Here is a 19,388-nt window from a genome sequence, read left to right as displayed (position 1 = left end):
TAGCTGGGCATGGTGGCACACACCTGTAATCCCAGCTACTTGGGAAGCTGAGGCAGGAGAATTACTTGAACCCGGGAGGCGGAGATTGCAGTGAATTGAGATCACACCACTGCACTTCAGCCTGGCGATGGAGTGAGACTCTGTCTCAAAACAAAAAAACAAAAAACAAACAACAAAAAAATTAAATTCCTATGGCTTTTTCATAGTTATAAACTTACATAATTTTACTTTTAGTTGTTTCAAAAACTATTTTTCCTCTGAAAGGAACATTATAATTCCAATAATTCAAATTTGGTATTACAGCTCTGGCCTACTTAATTTGAGAAGACTTTTAAGTAAGAGCAGTTTTGGTTATTTACAATGTATTACTGATTTGCTCCTTATATCCCACTGATTTGTAACTTTATCCTACAGTTCTGACTTTTGCTAATCTGTTTTTGTTTTGTTTTGTTTGAAAACTAAAATACTTGTCTTCAATTAAGAGTTTTCCAAAGCCACGGGGTCAACCTATTTTAAAAAGCCATAGGAATTTGTTTCCCAGCAGAACCCAGTTACTGGAAACTGTCACCTCAACAATTATCAGTTACCCAGAGTTCAACTTTAATTTACAATAGGCAAATCTCCAAAGAATAATGGAAATTAGTCTATGAAGAAAGCCAATAAAACTAAAATAAAAACTTCAGCCTTCAAATCATGTTAGAAAAATGAAGTCAGAAATAGGTTTTATTAATCTACTCTGTGTACTAAAATTTTTGGCATTAAGCCTATGAAAATACTAGATTGGATGGAATATTTTAGGGTAAAATTCTAATGTGGTTTCCATAATTTGCAAATACATCAGAATCCAGAGCATTTGACTAGCCTATATCTCCAGTTTTATAGCATTATGTAATAAACAAAAGTGTCCAAATACACCTTTCACACTTTATTTTATAAAGCCCAAGGATCTGAAAATTACTTGCAGCCTGCAAAGTTTTGGCGATCCATCTTAGCCTGTGAAAGCTGTGGGGAGCAGATCCCTGTGGGGAAGTCTTGCTGTCTGACTTGAAGGCAGGCTCCTGGGTGGGCAAATTATGATTAGCATAGCCACAGAGCTGCTCAGAGAAAGACACAAGACAAATGGCCAATCAGGCGCATTCTGCATGAGGTTACGGAATTCAGACTGTAGATTACCATCTTGACTCTGCCACTTAGTAGCCGTATGACTTTCAGCAAGTTACTTTACTTTTCTGATTTTGGTTTTCTTATTTCCAAAACGGGGGTGATGGTGATGATGATATTATTATTACATCACGATTATTTCAGTTGTAAATGAAACAATAAATATAAGGCATTAATATATGGAAATTATAAGCTCTGTAAGTATTAGCTATGGTAATGAAGATGATGATGATGACAACAATGTCTTTTATAGTCAAGCTATTAGTATTAAATGATGTAATATTTTCCATTAGTGGGTCTTTAGCCTTTTATGCCTCAAGAGGAACCTAAAATAACTCAAAATAACACCTTCCTAGATGAACAAATTTGGTAAGCTTTATCATACTTAGCAACAAACTCTAATGAAAAGGGGTCAGTATTTTCTAAATGCCATTATGTCCATATAAGATATATCTATATGAAATTTCCCATATTTATTGCAAATTTACAAATATGGCCAACATATCTGCTAGAGGGTCTGACGGAGACAAGAATTTAATCAATGTCTGTTGAATTTGCTCAAGTAAATAAAACAGAAAAACTGTTTTATAAAGGGCAACAAAGTGCAGTAGTCATGTAAGTTTTGCACACACATTCACAAAGAACCAAGCTAGTAATTCTCTTATGTGTCTTACCTGTGGGTGTATGACGTATTTGCATACTATATTTTTAATTCACTAGCAACTATAATGAATCATCCTCATAACATCAGATTAAGGAAGTAATCTGAGGTTTCCTTTTTCTCTATATGTATTTAGTACTAGATAAAGGAAGAATAAGCTATGGGCCCACTGAATTTCCAAGCAACTTGCAGTTCTGCAAAGAGTATTATCAGCTGAGAGGTCAGAATATAAGCTGTATGGTGATTTATTTCAGATGTTTCTCTTGGGAAATGTCAAATACTTCACTCGCACTGATAATGAGAATGCTCATGAAAAACTATGTGTTAGACTGATTAGAGTGAAGGGAAAGGTGCCATCACTACAATCATTTGTTATATAAGCTGAAGTGTTCCCTACTTATAAGATGACATATATAAGAACATCTATATCAATTTTATTCCGCATTCCAATATTTAGGAAAAAATGTTGTTTTTAATGATTTCCCTCTAAAAGAACAAAGCTATTTAATTTTTGTAACCTTTATGAATTTTGTATATATTAGGAGCATATTTATTGCATATGTACTGATATGACCAACATATCTGCTAGTAATGAGCACCTACCATGCATCAAGTACTGTGCCATCCTTTAAGAATTCATTGGTATGTTTACAAATGTATACAACTACTTCGTGGAGTTTATATTAGAGAGGAAGTCTCCAGATAAAAAGCAAAGAAAGCATTAAAATAATTAAAAAATGGTTATCTGAGGGAAAGAAGACCAGGAAGAAAGAGGGTGCTGAAATAGAGAATGACAAAGGGGATGGCTGGGGAAAGGGACCACTGTAGAAAGGTTGAGTGGGGGAAAATCCCTCTGAGAAGATACACTGTGAGCAGAGTTCTTAATCAGAGAAGGGAGCAGCAGAAAAACCAGCAAAAAGTGCCTTTCTGGCATAACATTTTAACACAAACAATGGGCAATCTCAATTCTATGTAGTAAATTTTACTTGGAATTTCAAGTGCCATTTCTGTGCTATAAAGTTTACATCATATCATATACTCCGTGCATAACGTAATACTTAACCTCATTTTTCATTTTGTTTTAGATATTAAAAGGACTTTGTAAAATGCATTAAAGTCGTATTATTCAAAGCTGAAGATGTGCCTGGTAAAATGTTCCTTAGTTTGAGGGATTGACAACATTAATTTTAGGTCTCTAAGAGAAACAAGTGTAAGTAAATGTTATCAGAGACAAGAACACACACACACACACACATGCATACACATGTGCATAAAACATATCTTTTAAATTGATGATCGCTCTACTGGGCTGGCCATATTACATTGTAGTTGTTGTCTTCAGCTTCACAGTAACTCCAGAATAAATACTTGGTTTTTATGAACAAAGGTAGAGCCCTATTCTAAAGCTAAGAATTTAAGAAGCTGTTGAAAGCATCAAAATATCTGAAATAAAAGTTTTTAGACGCAATCCATGTGTTAAATAGAATTAAATGCTACAAGTTAAATGTCCTTCATTATCATATATTTGAACATTTCCTCCAAAGGCTTTATTTTTGTGTGAAGAAGCCAAGCAGAGACATTAGATGTGCAATAAATTATTTCCCATGGATTATTTTCCTTACTGTCTGTTGAAAAACTGACAATGTTCACTCTAACTACATAAAACACATCTGCATATTCAGCTATTTGTAACTTGGTTTAGATTTTATAAACTATTGACTATTTCTAGTTTGGATCTGAGAGCAAAATAGAAAAGACTTTCTCAATAATTTTTTAAAGTAAATTCTTTAAAATAAGTGCGTTAAGAATAATGCATTGTCAAAAATAGATTTATTGTCAAGTGATTATAACTTTAGATGTGCATTCTTTATTTTGAAAGTATTTCAAATCTATCATATGCTTTTTTCTCATTTGTTCTCAATTTACTAGTTATTTTGAAATTTTTATTAATTTGAATGTTTTTTCATTTTTTAAATTAATTCGGAGAATTAAGGTAAGAATCAGAGAACTATTTCCTACCTGGCTAGGCAATCTTAAGTACGTATTGCTAAGCAGTCCCTTGGCTATTCTATGGAAAATAAAATATTTTTAATTTTGCTAGCCCTGGAAATTATCTTTCAACTCTGTGTCTGGTTTTACTTTCCTTTATTCATTTGTTTGGACTATGTGATAGAGTTCATTTCAGTTTTGGCACTATTTTTAAGGAGGTCTCATGTACATGGGTGAGCCCTAAGGAATGGCAATGCTGCAGGTAAAGATTATAAAGCAAATGTATTTTAATTTGGAACAGCTGTGTGAGGAGATTAACATGGATTCCGTTTTAAAGCTATACCTATCTATAATCAGGTAGATTAATTCCCAAGAGTAGTACATTTCACAAAAGAACTCAAACATTTTGTTCTAATTCTCAAACCTTTTGGCCTCATTAAATTATGCTGTGTATCTCCTGCAGCCTCATTCATCAGCTCTCCAGTTGTACCTCTTCAGGCCTACCTGGATTGCTCTGAAAGATTTCTGATTCATCTAGATGAAATATGAATGTAAATGAAGCATTCTGCAGCCACATTAGTATTAAACAAGAGGCTTGGCGGAAAACAAAGAGTTAGGTTTTTTTTAAGCTCACCAAACTTTCTTTCAAAATGTTGTAATTTTTCTGTATTTCTAAATTTTATTACATTATGGTAAGAACACAACATGAGATCTACCATCCTAACACACATTTAAATGTACAATGTATTACGGCTGACTCTAAGTACAATGTTTACAGCAGATCTCTGGAGCTTATTCATCTTGCTTAACTGAAACATCATGTCCACTGATTAGTAACTCCCCATTTCTCCCTTCTCCCCACTTCCGGCAACCACTATTTCACTCTTCGAATCTATGAAATTGACCATTTTTGATATCTCATGTAAGTGGAATCATGCAATATTTTTTGACTGGTTTATTTCACTTGGTACAATGTCTTCAAGGTTCATCCAGGTTTGCACATATTGAGAATTTCCTTCTTTTTTATGCTGAGTGGTATTGCATTGTATGTGTATACCACATTTTCTTTATCCATTCATCTGTCAAGGAACATTAAGGTTGTTTCCACGTCTGGGCTATTCTATTCTGAATACTGCTGTAATGAATATAGAACTGCTCTTCAAGATCCTAACTTCAGTTTTGTTTTTTTTTTTGATAAATATCCAGAAGTAGGATTTCTGGATGCTATAGTAGTTATATTTTTAATTCTTTGAGGGACCTCCATATTATTTTCCGTGGGTGCTGCACAATTTTGCCTTCCCATCAACGTTGTGCAAGGATTCCACCTTCTCCACATCCTCCCCAACACTTGTCTTTTGTTTCTTTGATAACAGCAATCCTGACAGGTAAGAGATGATATCTCATTTTGGTTTTGATTTGCATTTCCCTGCTGACCAGTAATGTACATTTTTTTCATGTAGCTATTGGCTACCTCTACGTTTTTTCTCCAAAAACATCAAGTACTTAGCTCATTTTTCAATTGGGTTATTAGGGGTGTTTTGCTATTGAGTTGTAGGAGTTATTTTCATATTTTGTATACTAACCCCTTATCAAATATATGGCTTGTAAATATTTTCCCAATTCCAAAAGTTGTCTTTATAACTCTGTTGATTGTTTCCTTTTCTGTGGACAAGAGTTTTAGCATGATGTAGTCTCACTTAGTTTTGGATTACTTATTTTTTAGTGTTGTATCCATGAAATCATTACCAAAATAAATGAATGCCATGAAGCTTTCTCCCTGTTCTCTTTCAGGAGTTTTAACATTTTAGGTCTTAAATTTTAGATTTTAATCCATTTTGAGTTGTTCTTTGTGTATGGTGTCAGATAAGGATCCAATTTCATCTTTATTTGCATGTCAATATTCAGTTTTCCAACACCATTTGTTGCAATGGGGAAACCATTGTGTATTGTTTGCACCCTTATAGAGGATCAGTTGGCCATATATCCATGGAGTTATTTCTGGGATCTCTATTCTGTTCCAAAGGTCTAAATGTCTGTCTTTATGCTAGTGTCCTACTGTTTTCATTACCGGAAGCTTTGTAATACATTTTGATATTAGGAGGTGTGATGCCTCCAGCTTTAGTCGTTTTGTTCAAGATTTCTTTGGCTACTTCGTGGTCTTTTGTAGTTTTATATGTATTTTAGAATTATTTTCTATTTTTATTAAAAATGCCAATGGGATTTTGATGGAGGTTGCAGTGAAACTGTAGATCACTTTGGGTACTATGGAAATTTTAACAATATCAAGTCTTCCAATCCTTTAACATGAGATGTCTTTCCATTGGTGTCTTCTTTAATTTCTTTCATCACAGTGTTACAGTTTTCAGTATATAAAACTCCTTTGTTAAGTTTGCCTCCTTTGTTGATTCCTAACTATAGTATTCTTTTTGGGTCTATTGTAAATGAGATTGTTTTCCTCATTTTCCTTTCAGGTAGTTAGTTGTTAGTGTGTAGAAACACAACTGATTTTTCAAATGTTGATGTTGTATCCTGCAATGTTATTCAATTTTTATTTGTTCTAATGAGCTTTTAGAAGTTCTTTAGTGTCTTCCATATTTAGATCATGTCATCTGCAAAAGGAGACTATTTATTTCTGCTACTAATTTCTAGTTTCACTCCACTGTGGTCAGTAAGGAGACTGGGTATGATTTCAATCTTAATTTGTTAAGAATTTGTTGTGACCTAACATATGATCTATCCTGAAGAACGTTCCATGTGCACTTGAGAAAAATGTGTATTATTTCTGTTGGGTCAAATGTTCTCTATCTGTTTAAGTCTATTTGGTTATAGTGTTGTTCAAGTCCTCTGTTTCCAGATTGATCATCTGTCTGGATGTTCTATCCATCACTGAAAGTGAGGTATTCAAGCTTTCTAGTATTATTGCATTGCTGCCTATTTGCCCCTTGCTGTCCATGTTTGCTTTATATATTTAGATGTTCTGATGTTGGGTGCATACATCTTTGTTATATATTCTTGCTGGGTTGATGCTTTTATTATATAACATCCTTCTTTGTCTCTTGTGTCAGTTTTTTTTTACTTAAAGCCTGTTTTGTCTAAGTGCAGCTATCCATACTCTCTTTTGGTTATCATTTGCATGGAATAACTTTCTTCATCCCTTCATTTTCAGCCTATGTGTGTCCTTAAATCTAAAGTGAATTTCTGATAGGCAGCATATAGTGGGGTTTTGTTTTTTATCCATTCAGCCACTCTGTGTCTTTTGATTGGGGAGTTTAATTCATTTACATTTAAAATTATTATTGATAAGACAAAACTTATGATTGTCATTTTGTTATTTTCTGTTAGTCTTATTTTTCTTTTGTATTTTCTTTCTTCATGTTTGTCATTTTGATATTTTAAAGTTACACATGAACTTATTTAAAAAAAGTTTTTTTAAAAAGCTGCATTCAAACATAGAATTTTTAAGAGTACTGAGCATTTATATTTTACTAAATCTATCGAATTTCATTTTCACACATTGGCCATTTGAAAGATAGTATTTTTGTGGAAAGTGAAATGCTGAGTTGATAAACTTATTATGTAACATTAATTTTGTGGCTCTGGAATTAGTACTGCATGCACAACTTTAGATAACAATAAACAATTATCTTTGTTATTAATATCTGGGGGCTGCAGATCACTCACACAGGGTGGGTGTGTGTACAGCAGGCAATAAAGTTAGAACGTGTTCCTCAATTCATCCACACATATTTGAAGCCATATTTGAAGATGGTGAAAAATATATAATGTACATATGTACACTATTTTATGTATATAAGCACACTACACATACACATATGTCCTTGGCATAAACAATTACAACACAAATGCTGTTGTTTTAATAAAATACATATACCCAAAAGTATAACTGAATTAAAGGTGGTTGTCTGCTATCATTTACACTCATTATTAGTGGATACAGAACATGCAAATACTTGTTCTCATTTATTTGTGGTATCTAAAGATCAAAATAATTGAACTTCAGGAGATAGAGAAGAGAATAGTGGTTATCAGAGGCTGAGAAGGGTATGCTGGGGGTTTGTAGGGAGGTGGAGATGATTGATGGGTATAAAAAAATAGAATGAAAAAGACCTAGTTCTTGATAGCACAAGAGGAATATAGTAAATAATAATGGTACATTTAAAAATAATGAAAATGTATAATTGGGTTCTTTGTAATGCAAAGGATAAATGCTTAAGGGGATGGATACTCAATTTTCCATGATGTAATGTGATTGCATGCCTGTACCCAAATATCTCAAATTCCAAGATGAACGTTTTATTCATTTAACATGGTCTTCTCACATTAGAAAACGTGGGATGTCATTTAACTTCAGAGTGCATATGAAATGTGGGACAGCAATGTTTCCAGAAATTAATACCTACTTGTCAAATTCAGAAACGTGTTCCGTCTCTCTCTCTCAATCCCTCCTCTTTTCAAGATCTCTATCAAATAGCCTTTCTCAGTTTTGTATCTGTAAGCTTTCCTCGTCTGAGTATCCTTTCATTCATCTTTAGCCTATAATAATGTATAAGGTCTTCTATTGTAAAATAATACGCATATAATCATATGTGTGTACAGGTATACCTCATTTTATCATGGTTCTTTGTTGCATTTTTTTTTTTACAGATTCGAGGTTTGTGGCAACCCTGTATCAAGTAAGTCCACTGGTGCCATTTTTCCAACAGCACATGCTAACTTCATGTCTCTGTCACAGTTTAGTAATTCTTAGAATAGTTTAATCTTTTTCATTATTATTACATCTGTTATACTGATCATTATATCTGATACAGTGAATATAGTGATATTATACTGTTATAATCAGTGGTCCCTGGAGCTGGCAGAGGTTGGCTCATGAGGTGTAAGGAAAAAAGGCATCTCTATAACATAAAAGTGCAAGGTGAAGTAGCAAGTGCTGATGTAGAAGCTGCAGCAAGTTATCCAGAAGATGTAGCTAAGATCACTGGTGAAGGCAACTAAAATAAACGACAGATTTTCAATGTAGAGAAAACAGCCTTGCATTTGAAGACAATGTTATCTAGGACTTTCATAGCTAAAGAGGAGAAGTTATTGCCTGCTTCAAAGCTTCAAAGGACAGGCTGACTTTCTTGTTAGTAGCTAATGCACTTGGTGACTTTAAGTGGAAGCCAGTGCTCTTTTACCATTCCAAAAATCTCAGGCTCCATAAGAATTATGCTAAATCTACTCTGCTTATTCTGTAAATGAACCAACAAAGCCTGGATGACAGCATGTCTGTTTACAGCACGGTTTACTGAATATTTTGAGCCCACTATTGAAACATATGTTAGAAAAAAATATCATTGTTCACTGACAATGTATGTAGTCACCCAAGAGCTCTGATGGAGATTTACAAGGAGATTAATGTGTTTTCATGCCTGCTAACACAACTTGCATTTTGTAGCACATGGATCAAGAACTAATTGGGACTTTCAAGTCTTATTAATTATTTAAGAAACACATTTGGTAAGACTACAGCTGCTATAAATTGTGATTCCTCTTACTGATCTGGGAAAATCAAACTGAAAACCTTCTAGAAAGATCCACAATTCTATATACCATTACAAACATTCGTGATTCATGGGAAAAGACAAAAATATCAACATTATCAGGAATTTGGAAGAAGTTGATTTCAACCCTTGTGGATGGCTTTGAGGGGTTCTAGCATTCAGTGGAGGATGTAACAGCAGATGTGGATGTGGTGGAAACAGCAAGAGAACTAGAAGTGGACACTGAAGATGGGACTGAATTGCTACAATCTCATGATAAAACTTGAACAAATGAGGAGTTACTTCTTATGGATGAGCAAAGAAAGTGGTCTCTTGAGATGGAATCTACTCCTGGTGAAGATGCCGTGAACATTGTTCAAGTGACCCAAAGGATATAGAATATTAGATGAACTTATTTGATAAAGCAGTGCCAGGGTTTGAGAGAACTGACTCCAAGTTTTAAAAGTTCTGTGTGGGTAAAATGCTATCAAACAGCACTGCATACTACAGAGAAATCTTTTGTGAAAGGAAGAGTCAGTCAATGCAGCCAACTTCATTGTTGTCCTATTTTAAGAAATTGCCACAGCCATCCAACCCTCAGCAACCACCACTTTGATCAGTCAGCAGCCATCAACATTAAGACAAGACCCTCCACCAGCAAAAATACAAAGACTTGCTGAAAGCTTAGATGATCGTTAGTGTTTGTTATACATTTTGTGAATTACAGAACAGAGTATTCTTTAATTAAGGTATGTACTTTTTTTAGACAAAGTGCTATCACACAATTAAGAGACTACAGTATATAGTAAACATAACTTTTATACACAATGGGAAAACAAATTTGTGTGACTCACTTAATTGCAATATTCACTCTGTTGTGGTTGTGGTGATCTGGAACCAAACCGTCAGCAACTTTGAGGTATGCCTGTGTGTGTGTCTGTGTGTGTGCACACAACTTGACCCTGAGTTAACTGTTTTATTCTTCTCTTTTATTTCTTAGCAAATTTGCCATGATTTCAAAAAGAAAAACAGCTTATATTTATATTCCTACTTCCTCATTCCTCATTTACTTCTCAACCATCTGTTGGCTTTTACTCATATCACTTTATGTAAGAGAGGTCATGCCAAAGTTATATACATGGTTCCTTGTTCCTGGAGGGGATATCCATTTGAAACAGATATAAATATGTGTGGAGATATATATATATATATATGTATGTATGCAGGCTTTTATATATGTATTACTGTGTATCACAGAACTTTGTTATAGCCTCTGAAGTTAGAAAAACAAACAATATAATATGCAGTTCCAAGAACATTTTAATTTTTATGTTAGATAGAGACAAAATTAAAAGAAACATCACCACAACTGAATGTTAACTACTTAATTTTCAAAATTGCCTTGGCATTAATAAAGGTTATATGTTTTCAGGAAAAATGTGTGTGTCCTTAAAACAGAGCATCAATATGTTAGCAGACAAAGAGCAGGACTGTTGAAGTTGAATAGAACTTGATTTATTAGTTTTATAAAAGTACATGTGATATGAATCTTTTATCATGTGGTTTATCCTGTCATGAAACGCAACCTTTGTTTAAAAAGTTGAGCACCTGTAAAAGGTGACTGGAATGAGAAGCTGTATTTCAAGATAATGATATTTAGATTGGACATTTTTAGGATCGATACATAGAAAAGAAGCTTTAAACCCGTAAATTCTTCACTAATTCAACCAACTGAACAATTTGTGAAAATAGTGGATGGAATACATTTGCTTTCCTTATAACATAAAACCCTGTGTGTTTTAAAAAAAGAAAAAGATCAAATTAATGATATGCCTCCAAGACACTATGTGTTAATCCTGGATGTATAGAGAATTCTGAAACAGGAAAAAAAAAATACCACATTTCTGAATTTATATGAAAGCAACTTGTTTTTATTTATATTCTTTTACTTAAATCTACCTGAAAAAACCTTTATACTCTTTTAAAATCAGATATATCTTATGCACAAATTTGAATACATAATGTAAAATTCATTGCCATCTTTGAGTCAAAAACTTTTCCTTTTTGAAATAAAGTATGTAGAGGTGAACAAGATTCCTAGTGGTTGCTTTGGATGATTTCATAATGAAAAAAAAAAAGGATTCATTTACACTTAATACCTATTAAAATGATACAAGCAGTGGCTTGCACTTACATACTTCTATCACAAAATAATATACTTAAAATTATGACAAATTATCAGATGCTAAAAAGTCTCTTCCAATTATCAGAGTAAGATTAATTTGTAAATTTTTGAGATAGTACATTTTATATTAGCAGAGTTGAATTTTGTGTTAAACTTTTGTTATATTTGAGTTCTTCAAAATAAGGAAATGCTACATTATTTAAAATATGTGAAAGCAGCATATTCCTTGCCCCCAGTTATATTTTATAATTGTAAATCTGTCCTGTAACAGCACTCATGCTTCCAACCTCTGTTACGTATTCTCAATTTATTTGTTGTGATGTATTAGGAACCATCACTGGATCTGTGCTCTGGGCTGCATGCCTAGAGTTCACAGTTAAACAGGACACAGCCCCAATATTGTAGAATTTTTTTTTTTTAATCCAGAGAGGAACAGAGAAGAGATGCCATGGGTAGAGCATAGAGTGAGGGATATGTATATGGATGGCTTTGCACAGTGTGCTATGTGATCAGAGGCCAAGCACCTGAAGGAGCCTACAGTGGCAAGGAGGTTCAGGGACATCTTCTAGGTGGTGAGGATTACCCTGAATTTTGATAAAGGGGTAAGAGTTATTAAATAAAGATATGCAAATAATATATTAGTTAATGCATCTGCATATTCCCATTCATTTCATTTCTGATGATTTCTTTGAAAGAAATATTCGTAGAACCTAGTTATCACTTGAAAATATTCAGAATCTATTAACAGCTCAGTTCATTTATCAACTTTTCAAAAGTGGTTCCTCTATACTATTAAAATCACCAGATGCTAAACAAAAACCAAAAGATGTACCCTTAAACCTTACATTAAACTGTGTGACACTGTAGTACATGCAGTAAGCAAAGAGTTTAATTAATTTGAAATTATATGTGTATTATTTCAGTCTTTTGATCATTTTCAAATACTCATGGGCCAAAAATTTTAGCACCTAGAGTATCTTAAAGTGTTCCAAAAATTTTCATCAAACTGTTCCCTATTATTCACAATATTTTGTCACCAAACCATCTGAACATATTCATTTTTGTCTCACTTTTCAACACCCAATCCATGTGTGTTCCTCAAGCACATATAAAACAATCCATTAGAGCTAGTAATAACCAGACCTTTCACAATGGTGAAAATTCCAATCAGAAGCAAAGTGAATGGGCATTTTACCCTGCGGAGTCTTCTTATATATAATTTTTGTAGAAATTTTTGAAGCTCCAGAAAGAGTTTATAATTTCTCATTATTTTTTAAATGAATCATTAGCATTTTAGGAAACCAGGTTGAGAATCACAGTACTCTTACAAAATGTGGAGTGTTGGTCAGAAAATTGAAATAAGCTGATAATAGGACTGCTAGAGAAGGCAGCTAGAGTTTTGATTGAAGCTGATATTCCTCCACAGTATCAGGTTCAATGAGGTCCCTCTCTGTAATACTCTTCCCTTAGTAAAACATACATTCAAATATATTCCAACTACAAACACTAATCTTCACAGTCTTCATTTGCTTATGAAATGCTTTCTTTTAATACATTATACCTATAAAAGGATTTGTCTTCATCTTTTCTTGAAAGGAATCAGTTTTCAAATGAGGATGTAGTTTTTGCTGTTGTAAAGTGCCTTTTTGTAAATTTACAAAACAATACTTAGACATTTTTTGAGTATTTAGGAAATCTGAGTATTACTGCAATCTTTAATAATTAAATAATATAATAAATTTTATCCAATAAACCTTAAAGTTTAAAATTTTTCCTATTTTACCATTCCTTTGATTTCTCTATCTTAATAACATTTTATTTACAATCTATGCATAAGAATAGGATGCATACATATATTTTATTAACATTAGGAATGAGTTGCTTGTGAACATGATATAAATATTATATTTAACAGCTCTCTAATTCACCTATTAGTTTATAATCTATGATTCATATGGCTTTATAATTGGCACACTCAGGTTTTAAACCAAAAATTCTCCCCTCACAACCACTACCCACTATCTCTTTAAAAACCACCTAGATCATTATTAAAATTTAAATATTATAAAATTACACTCACTTTTTTATCTTTATTGTATTTGGTAAATATCTCCTGGGCTCTCTCTTCTCCTCCATCCGTGAATAGCATAATAATCTTATTGCAGTTTGCTCTGGAAACATTATACTGTTAAAAACAAAACCAAACAAAACAATATGCATATCATTCACAATAAAAGAGAAAATAAAGCTATATGGAAAGAGCATGAGCAGGTTGCAAGTAATTAATGAAATATCTGCTCACAAAATATATTCTAAGAACTGGTTCCTAGAACCCAGGCCCACCCCCTTCACCAGGCCTTCCCCTTACCACCCAGATAACCATAGGTCTATCTCACTTCCTTCAGTCTTTGATCATACGCCACTTTACCATGAGGTGATTACTCACAACTATGTTTTAAATTGCAGTCTGCCTCCCAGATAGTATGTTTCTTCATAGCATTTTACTTTCTTGTATATACATATTTTATTTTCTTGTTTGTTTATTGTTGGTATCCCCCAACAGAATGTAAGCTACATGAAGGAAGGAAATTTTGTCTTTTTTGCTCAAAGACTTCTTTGTCTCTCCCTAGAAGACTGCCTAGCACATAATAAAATCTCAGTAGTTTATTAAAAAGTGAGCTTTTAATAAATGCTTATGTCAATTTTATGCACATATGATTTTATAGTATAAACAAAAAATAACATTAATTTAAAATGTGTATCTTCAATCCACTTCCAAATAAGTGTTTTCTTCCCTCTTTATTCATTCTACTTTATTCATTTACATGTTTGAAATCACAAATCCTAACACTGATCACCTAAAATGCAATGCTCTTTTGTTCCTTTGTAAATGCTGATACCTATTCCCAGGATGTCCTCTTATCCTCTCTCAACCAACCATACATATTCTAATTCTGAAAGACTCAAGTCCATGGTAAATCTTCTTACACTTTAAGGTCTCCAAAAGAGTTAGATATGGGAGAAGATGGATTAGCACCAAAGGGCCATTAAAATGAACAATTAATTTAGAAAGCTGGACTTCTCCGAGGTCTGAAATTATTATCTTAACTTTTCTACTGTTGTGAAATGTGTTTGCTTTAAATGCTGAGAATAAAAGATCACACTAATTTATGAATGCTCAGCTTCTTTGAAAATGTCAACCCTAGGTTCAGTGCTGTCCAAAAGAAATATAACATGAGCCTAATATGGAACTTTAAATTTTCTAATAACTACTTTAAGGGGAGTAATAAGAAATATCTGACATTAATCCTAATAATATATTTTCTTTAACCTAGTCAAAATATTAATCGGTATGAATATTGGATATCAATCAATATTGAGATGTTATACAGCTTTTTCTTCCATAAGTCTTCAAACTTCAGTATGCATTTTATACTTACACAACATATCATTTCAGATCAGCCACCTTTCAAGTGCCCACTAGCCACCTGTGATTATTGTTACCATATTGTACAGCATGGCACAGCCCTGGCTTTTAAATGGCTAATTTTTTTTATTTTTTTTATTTTTTGGGACGGAGTCTCGCTTTGTCACCCAGGCTGGAGTGCAGTGGCACGATCTCGGCTCACTGCAAGCTCTGCCTCCCGGATTCACACCATTCTCCTGCCTCAGCCTCCCAAGTAGCTGGGACTACAGAGGCCCGCCACTACGCAGGGTAATTTTTTGTATTTTTAGTAGAGACGGGGTTTCACCGCGTTAGCCAGGATGGTCTCAATCTCCTGACCTCGTGATCCGCCCACCTCGGCCTCCCAAAGTGCTGGGATTACAGGCGTGAGCCACCACGCCCGGCCTATGACTAATATTTTTTAAAAATTAATTTTTCTTTAGTGTTCTAAGTTATTGAAGGTCCATGCTGTACCTTATTTTTTCAAAGAAGATAAAACCCATTTTCTGATGTGAAAAAATAAATTCAACATTTTTCTTTATTAATGAAAAGATCCTGTTTCAGGTCATCTCATTCCATTGACTCAGCCATTAGAACAATGGCAGTAAAAGCTTTTAATCAAGCATTGTGAAAGCACAAGTATTAACTAATATAATTTGTCACTTTCAAGCATGGCTCTTATCTTTGAAGGTAACCTATCTGAAAATCTGACTACACAAAAAGTTGCATATTTTATTATCAAAATACTTTTGTGAAACGTGCCTCAAATCCCTTAACTAAAATTAGTTTCTCTGGTGATTTGTCTTTTTTTATCTGCATGTGTAAAATAGTCAAAATAATATGTACCTAAAAAACTATCCTGTAAAAATGTTAAACAAAACCATAGGACATGGTTTTGTTTTTGAAGTACTGAAAGTACTATTATTGGATGCAAATATCAGTGTAAATCAACACATTAGGTCTTGCTGATCATTTGTATATTTATGTAAATAAAATTATAACATTTCCCAAGAGAGACAGATGTTAGGGCATACACAAAAGAAGGAATATGGGGAAAATAAAGAAATTGTTTTGCCTTCAACATGATTTTTCCTAGGAGTAGCCTCTCAGGACTTGTGGTGGAGCTAAGTACATAATAGCAAATCTTCCATGCATTTGCAATTATCTAAAGAATCACACAGCGACAACAATTAAGTGGCTTTGAACAAATTAAGCCAAAAAAAGATTATTTCAATAAAATTACAATTAGTAGAGTTGGTAACTTACTTCAATATGGTACTTTGCTGTATTTCTGTGTGCCAGTATATAGCACAGCATCTATCATATATACACTCTATACAAATTTTTTTTGAAAAGTGCATATATATGGTAATATTTTATGAAATGGTACCTGAAGATTAATTCAAATCTAAATGTTAAGTTTCACTTTGGGACTGATATGTCTAATTCTATTTAATACTTGCTTCAGTGATTTTAAAGGTAAATGCTGCAAGGACAAAAAAAAAAAAAAAAAAACCAGAATGGCATTTGAGCAATAAGATGACTGGAAGTGTTTGAAAGAAAACAAAATATGCTTCAAATTATTTTAACATAAAGAATTTCAATATATATATGGGATGTATGGAAAGCAAAACATATTAGACTTACTTAGGGAACAACTGGGACAATATTTTAAAAATCATTACAATTGTAGCAGTTATAAAGGCAGCAGGAGAGGCCAATAGGAGTTAAATCATATTTTATCAGCAACTAGTAATAAATCTGGAAGTTAATGTGGCCTCTCTAGTGAGGCTGCCTCTGAAATTGTACTTTACACTTGAAACTCCTGATCATTTCACAACTGAAACCTAAACAGGAGGCAATGAAGTGAGGGAAAAAAATACTAAGAAGAATAATTAAAATGCCAAGATCAAGGAAACTCAATTATTGACTTAAGCAAAAAATAATTTTTATCAAAAACAACCATATTCCTTTACCAGAGGAAGAATACATCTTAATCTAATGGTTAATTACAATTTCGTAGTTTTGAGCTTTTAATTTTTATTAATGAACATACAACATTTAACAGACATATGCATTTCACCACACATTATTTCCCTAGAAAATAGCAGGGCTGCACATCTCTGTCTTCTTAATCTAATGGTGTCTATTAAATAACATGACCTCAAATTCAACATATCTGAAACTGAGCTATTTCTACCCTCACACTTCCTCTGTGTGTGTGCCTGTGCAATCATCTACTTATTAGTTCAGTTCAAAGAATGTAGAGTCACCTAAGCCCCAAACCCAGCCCACACCACTTAATCAGTTCCCATGCCATGCTCCTTGATAGCTCTTCACTTCTATTCCCACACCAGAATCTCTACAATACCTTCCTTAACTTGGAACACTCCAAGGCCATACTATAAAGTTCTCCTTTGCCCCTAAACACTGCCTTAACTGATACCTCATGGCCTTTCCATTTCCATCAAGTTCCTATATTGCTCATGTCCTAACTATGCCAGCCATCTGCAATTTTTTACTGTGCTATATTGTGTCACACTTCTGTGATTTGTCTACAATGTGCTCCTTTTTCTGAAACAATTTTCCCTTCCTCTACCTACCTAAGTTCTAATCATTCTTCAAAATCTCATTTTCACGGAAATGCCACACTTTCCTGACCTCCTTTGAGGAGCTGGGCCCATCCTCTGTGCTGTCCCAGGGAACACGCTAAATACCCTGTAATGGCACTTGCACACTGTTCTGTGGATGATGATTTAGCACATTATGCCAGGCCTTCTGAGAGCAGCTGGTCCTGTTGACTTCTATAATTCCAGCACCAGCACTATGACAGGAAATGGTGATGCATTCAATAAATATTGGCTGAATGAATAAATGAACCACCCACTTGGATATCTGAAAAACTATTTAGAATATTCACTCAGGAACAACAAACTCATATTTGCATAAAGACCAAATGTAAGAGTTCATTCAGTGATTCAGCAAATATTAACAGACATTATGATCTTTTTACCAGACGTGGGCTAGTAATTACAGCAATAATGACCATGACTCCAATACCACCCAGCAACCTACACCTGCGTGTGGTTTGCTACATGCCAGGTTCCGTGGACAATCTTATGCACAATTCTCTGAGGTACAGGTTATAGTGACCTCTATTGCATACGAGTGGAAACCAAGGTGCAGAGAAGTAAGGTTCCTACTCTCAAATATGATAATAATATTGCCTAGTAATAAATAAAATAATTGAACAATGGTCCCTGCTTTTAAGTAACTCAAAGTGAAATAGAGGGCAAGGCAATTTAAAAACACTAGTCCACAGTATAAGACACACACTATAAGGCCGGAAGCGGTAGCTCATGCCTGTAATCCCAGCACTTTGGGAGGCCAAGGCAGGTGGATCACCTGGAGTCAGAAGTTCAACACCAGCTTGGCCAACATGGTGAAACCCCGTCTCTACTAAAAATATAAAAATTAGCTGGGCATGGTGGCGGATGCCTGTAATCCCAGCTACTTGGGAGGCTGAGGCAGGAAAATCGCTTGCACCCAGGAGGCGGAGGTTGCAGCGAGCCGAGATCGTGCCACTGCACTCCAGCCTGGGTGACAAGAGTGAAACTCCATTTCAAAAAAAAAAAAGACACATGCTATAACATGGGGCAATAAGCATGCCAGTATCTCACAGTCTAGACACTGATGAGTGACTGTGGGGAATCCTCACTCAGAAAGAATTCCTGCTCCGGGAGTTGCATTTCTGTTCATCTTAATGTCTACCGTTTGGAACTTTCTGTACATTTTAGGAACAACTTAAAGACCCAAACTAGATGTTTAAAACTAAAATGTTCTCAGTAACCATTTGATGATTGAACGTGCAAGGTTACAGATAAATACGTAGTGATTGAGATAAGAAAAAGTAATGATATTCTATATAGGCCAATTAAGTTTCAAGTGCTTATTCAAAATTAAATTAAACTATTTCCTTATAAATTTTTTTAAAACATAGATTGAAAAAAATAAAAGATCAAAAACTTAAAAATCTACATTTTAGATACCTTTTGAATTTTAAATTCAAAGATAAAACTAGTTCAAAGGTTTCTTCTGCCTGTACACATCTGTATTTTAAATAAATGAAAAACAGCACTATCTAACCCCAGAGAGTAGTAACTATCAGAACATTGAAATTCAGATAATACAATTGAACAACAACAAAGAAAGACATAGCATGATACTTACATTAAGCAGCTGTTCAAAAGCAAAACTAAAGCCCTTCTTATAATCTGTAATTCCTTTGGCGGTGATATTATTCACCGCATCTTTCAACACTTTCTTATTTCTTACATTTGCTTGGACAAGGTGCTGAAAACAGCTGACATCCTGAGCATTGCTGTTAAACTGCAAAAGATTAAA

The 19,388-nt window shown here is 33.9% G+C and overlaps 1 protein-coding gene and 1 long non-coding RNA gene across 11 annotated transcripts in view; one reads left to right on the top strand and one right to left on the bottom strand.

The window, feature by feature from the left end:
- The window catches only part of LOC134737029 (uncharacterized), a 28,992-nt gene extending 17,546 nt beyond the window's left edge, over positions 1–11,446 (top strand). The window contains exon 2 of the long non-coding RNA XR_010121565.1: positions 8,477–11,446. This is a non-coding gene — a long non-coding RNA (uncharacterized lncRNA). The remainder of the gene's footprint in view (positions 1–8,476) is intronic.
- The window catches only part of CACNA2D1 (calcium voltage-gated channel auxiliary subunit alpha2delta 1), a 518,973-nt gene that overhangs the window by 93,271 nt on the left and 406,314 nt on the right, over positions 1–19,388 (bottom strand). For all 10 annotated transcript variants that reach the window (XM_055283394.1, XM_055283393.2, XM_055283395.1 and 7 more), the window contains exons 11-12: positions 19,215–19,373; positions 13,620–13,724 (exon numbers count right to left, since the gene is read on the bottom strand). In XM_055283394.1, coding sequence (XP_055139369.1) covers positions 13,620–13,724; positions 19,215–19,373 — 264 coding nt within the window. The remainder of the gene's footprint in view (positions 1–13,619; positions 13,725–19,214; positions 19,374–19,388) is intronic.

The sequence above is a fragment of the Symphalangus syndactylus genome, chromosome 6, assembly GCF_028878055.3.
Source record: "Symphalangus syndactylus isolate Jambi chromosome 6, NHGRI_mSymSyn1-v2.1_pri, whole genome shotgun sequence".
NCBI lineage: Eukaryota > Metazoa > Chordata > Mammalia > Primates > Hylobatidae > Symphalangus > Symphalangus syndactylus.
Note: the sequence above shows the minus strand (reverse complement) of the source record. Positions and strands in the feature narration are given on the sequence as shown.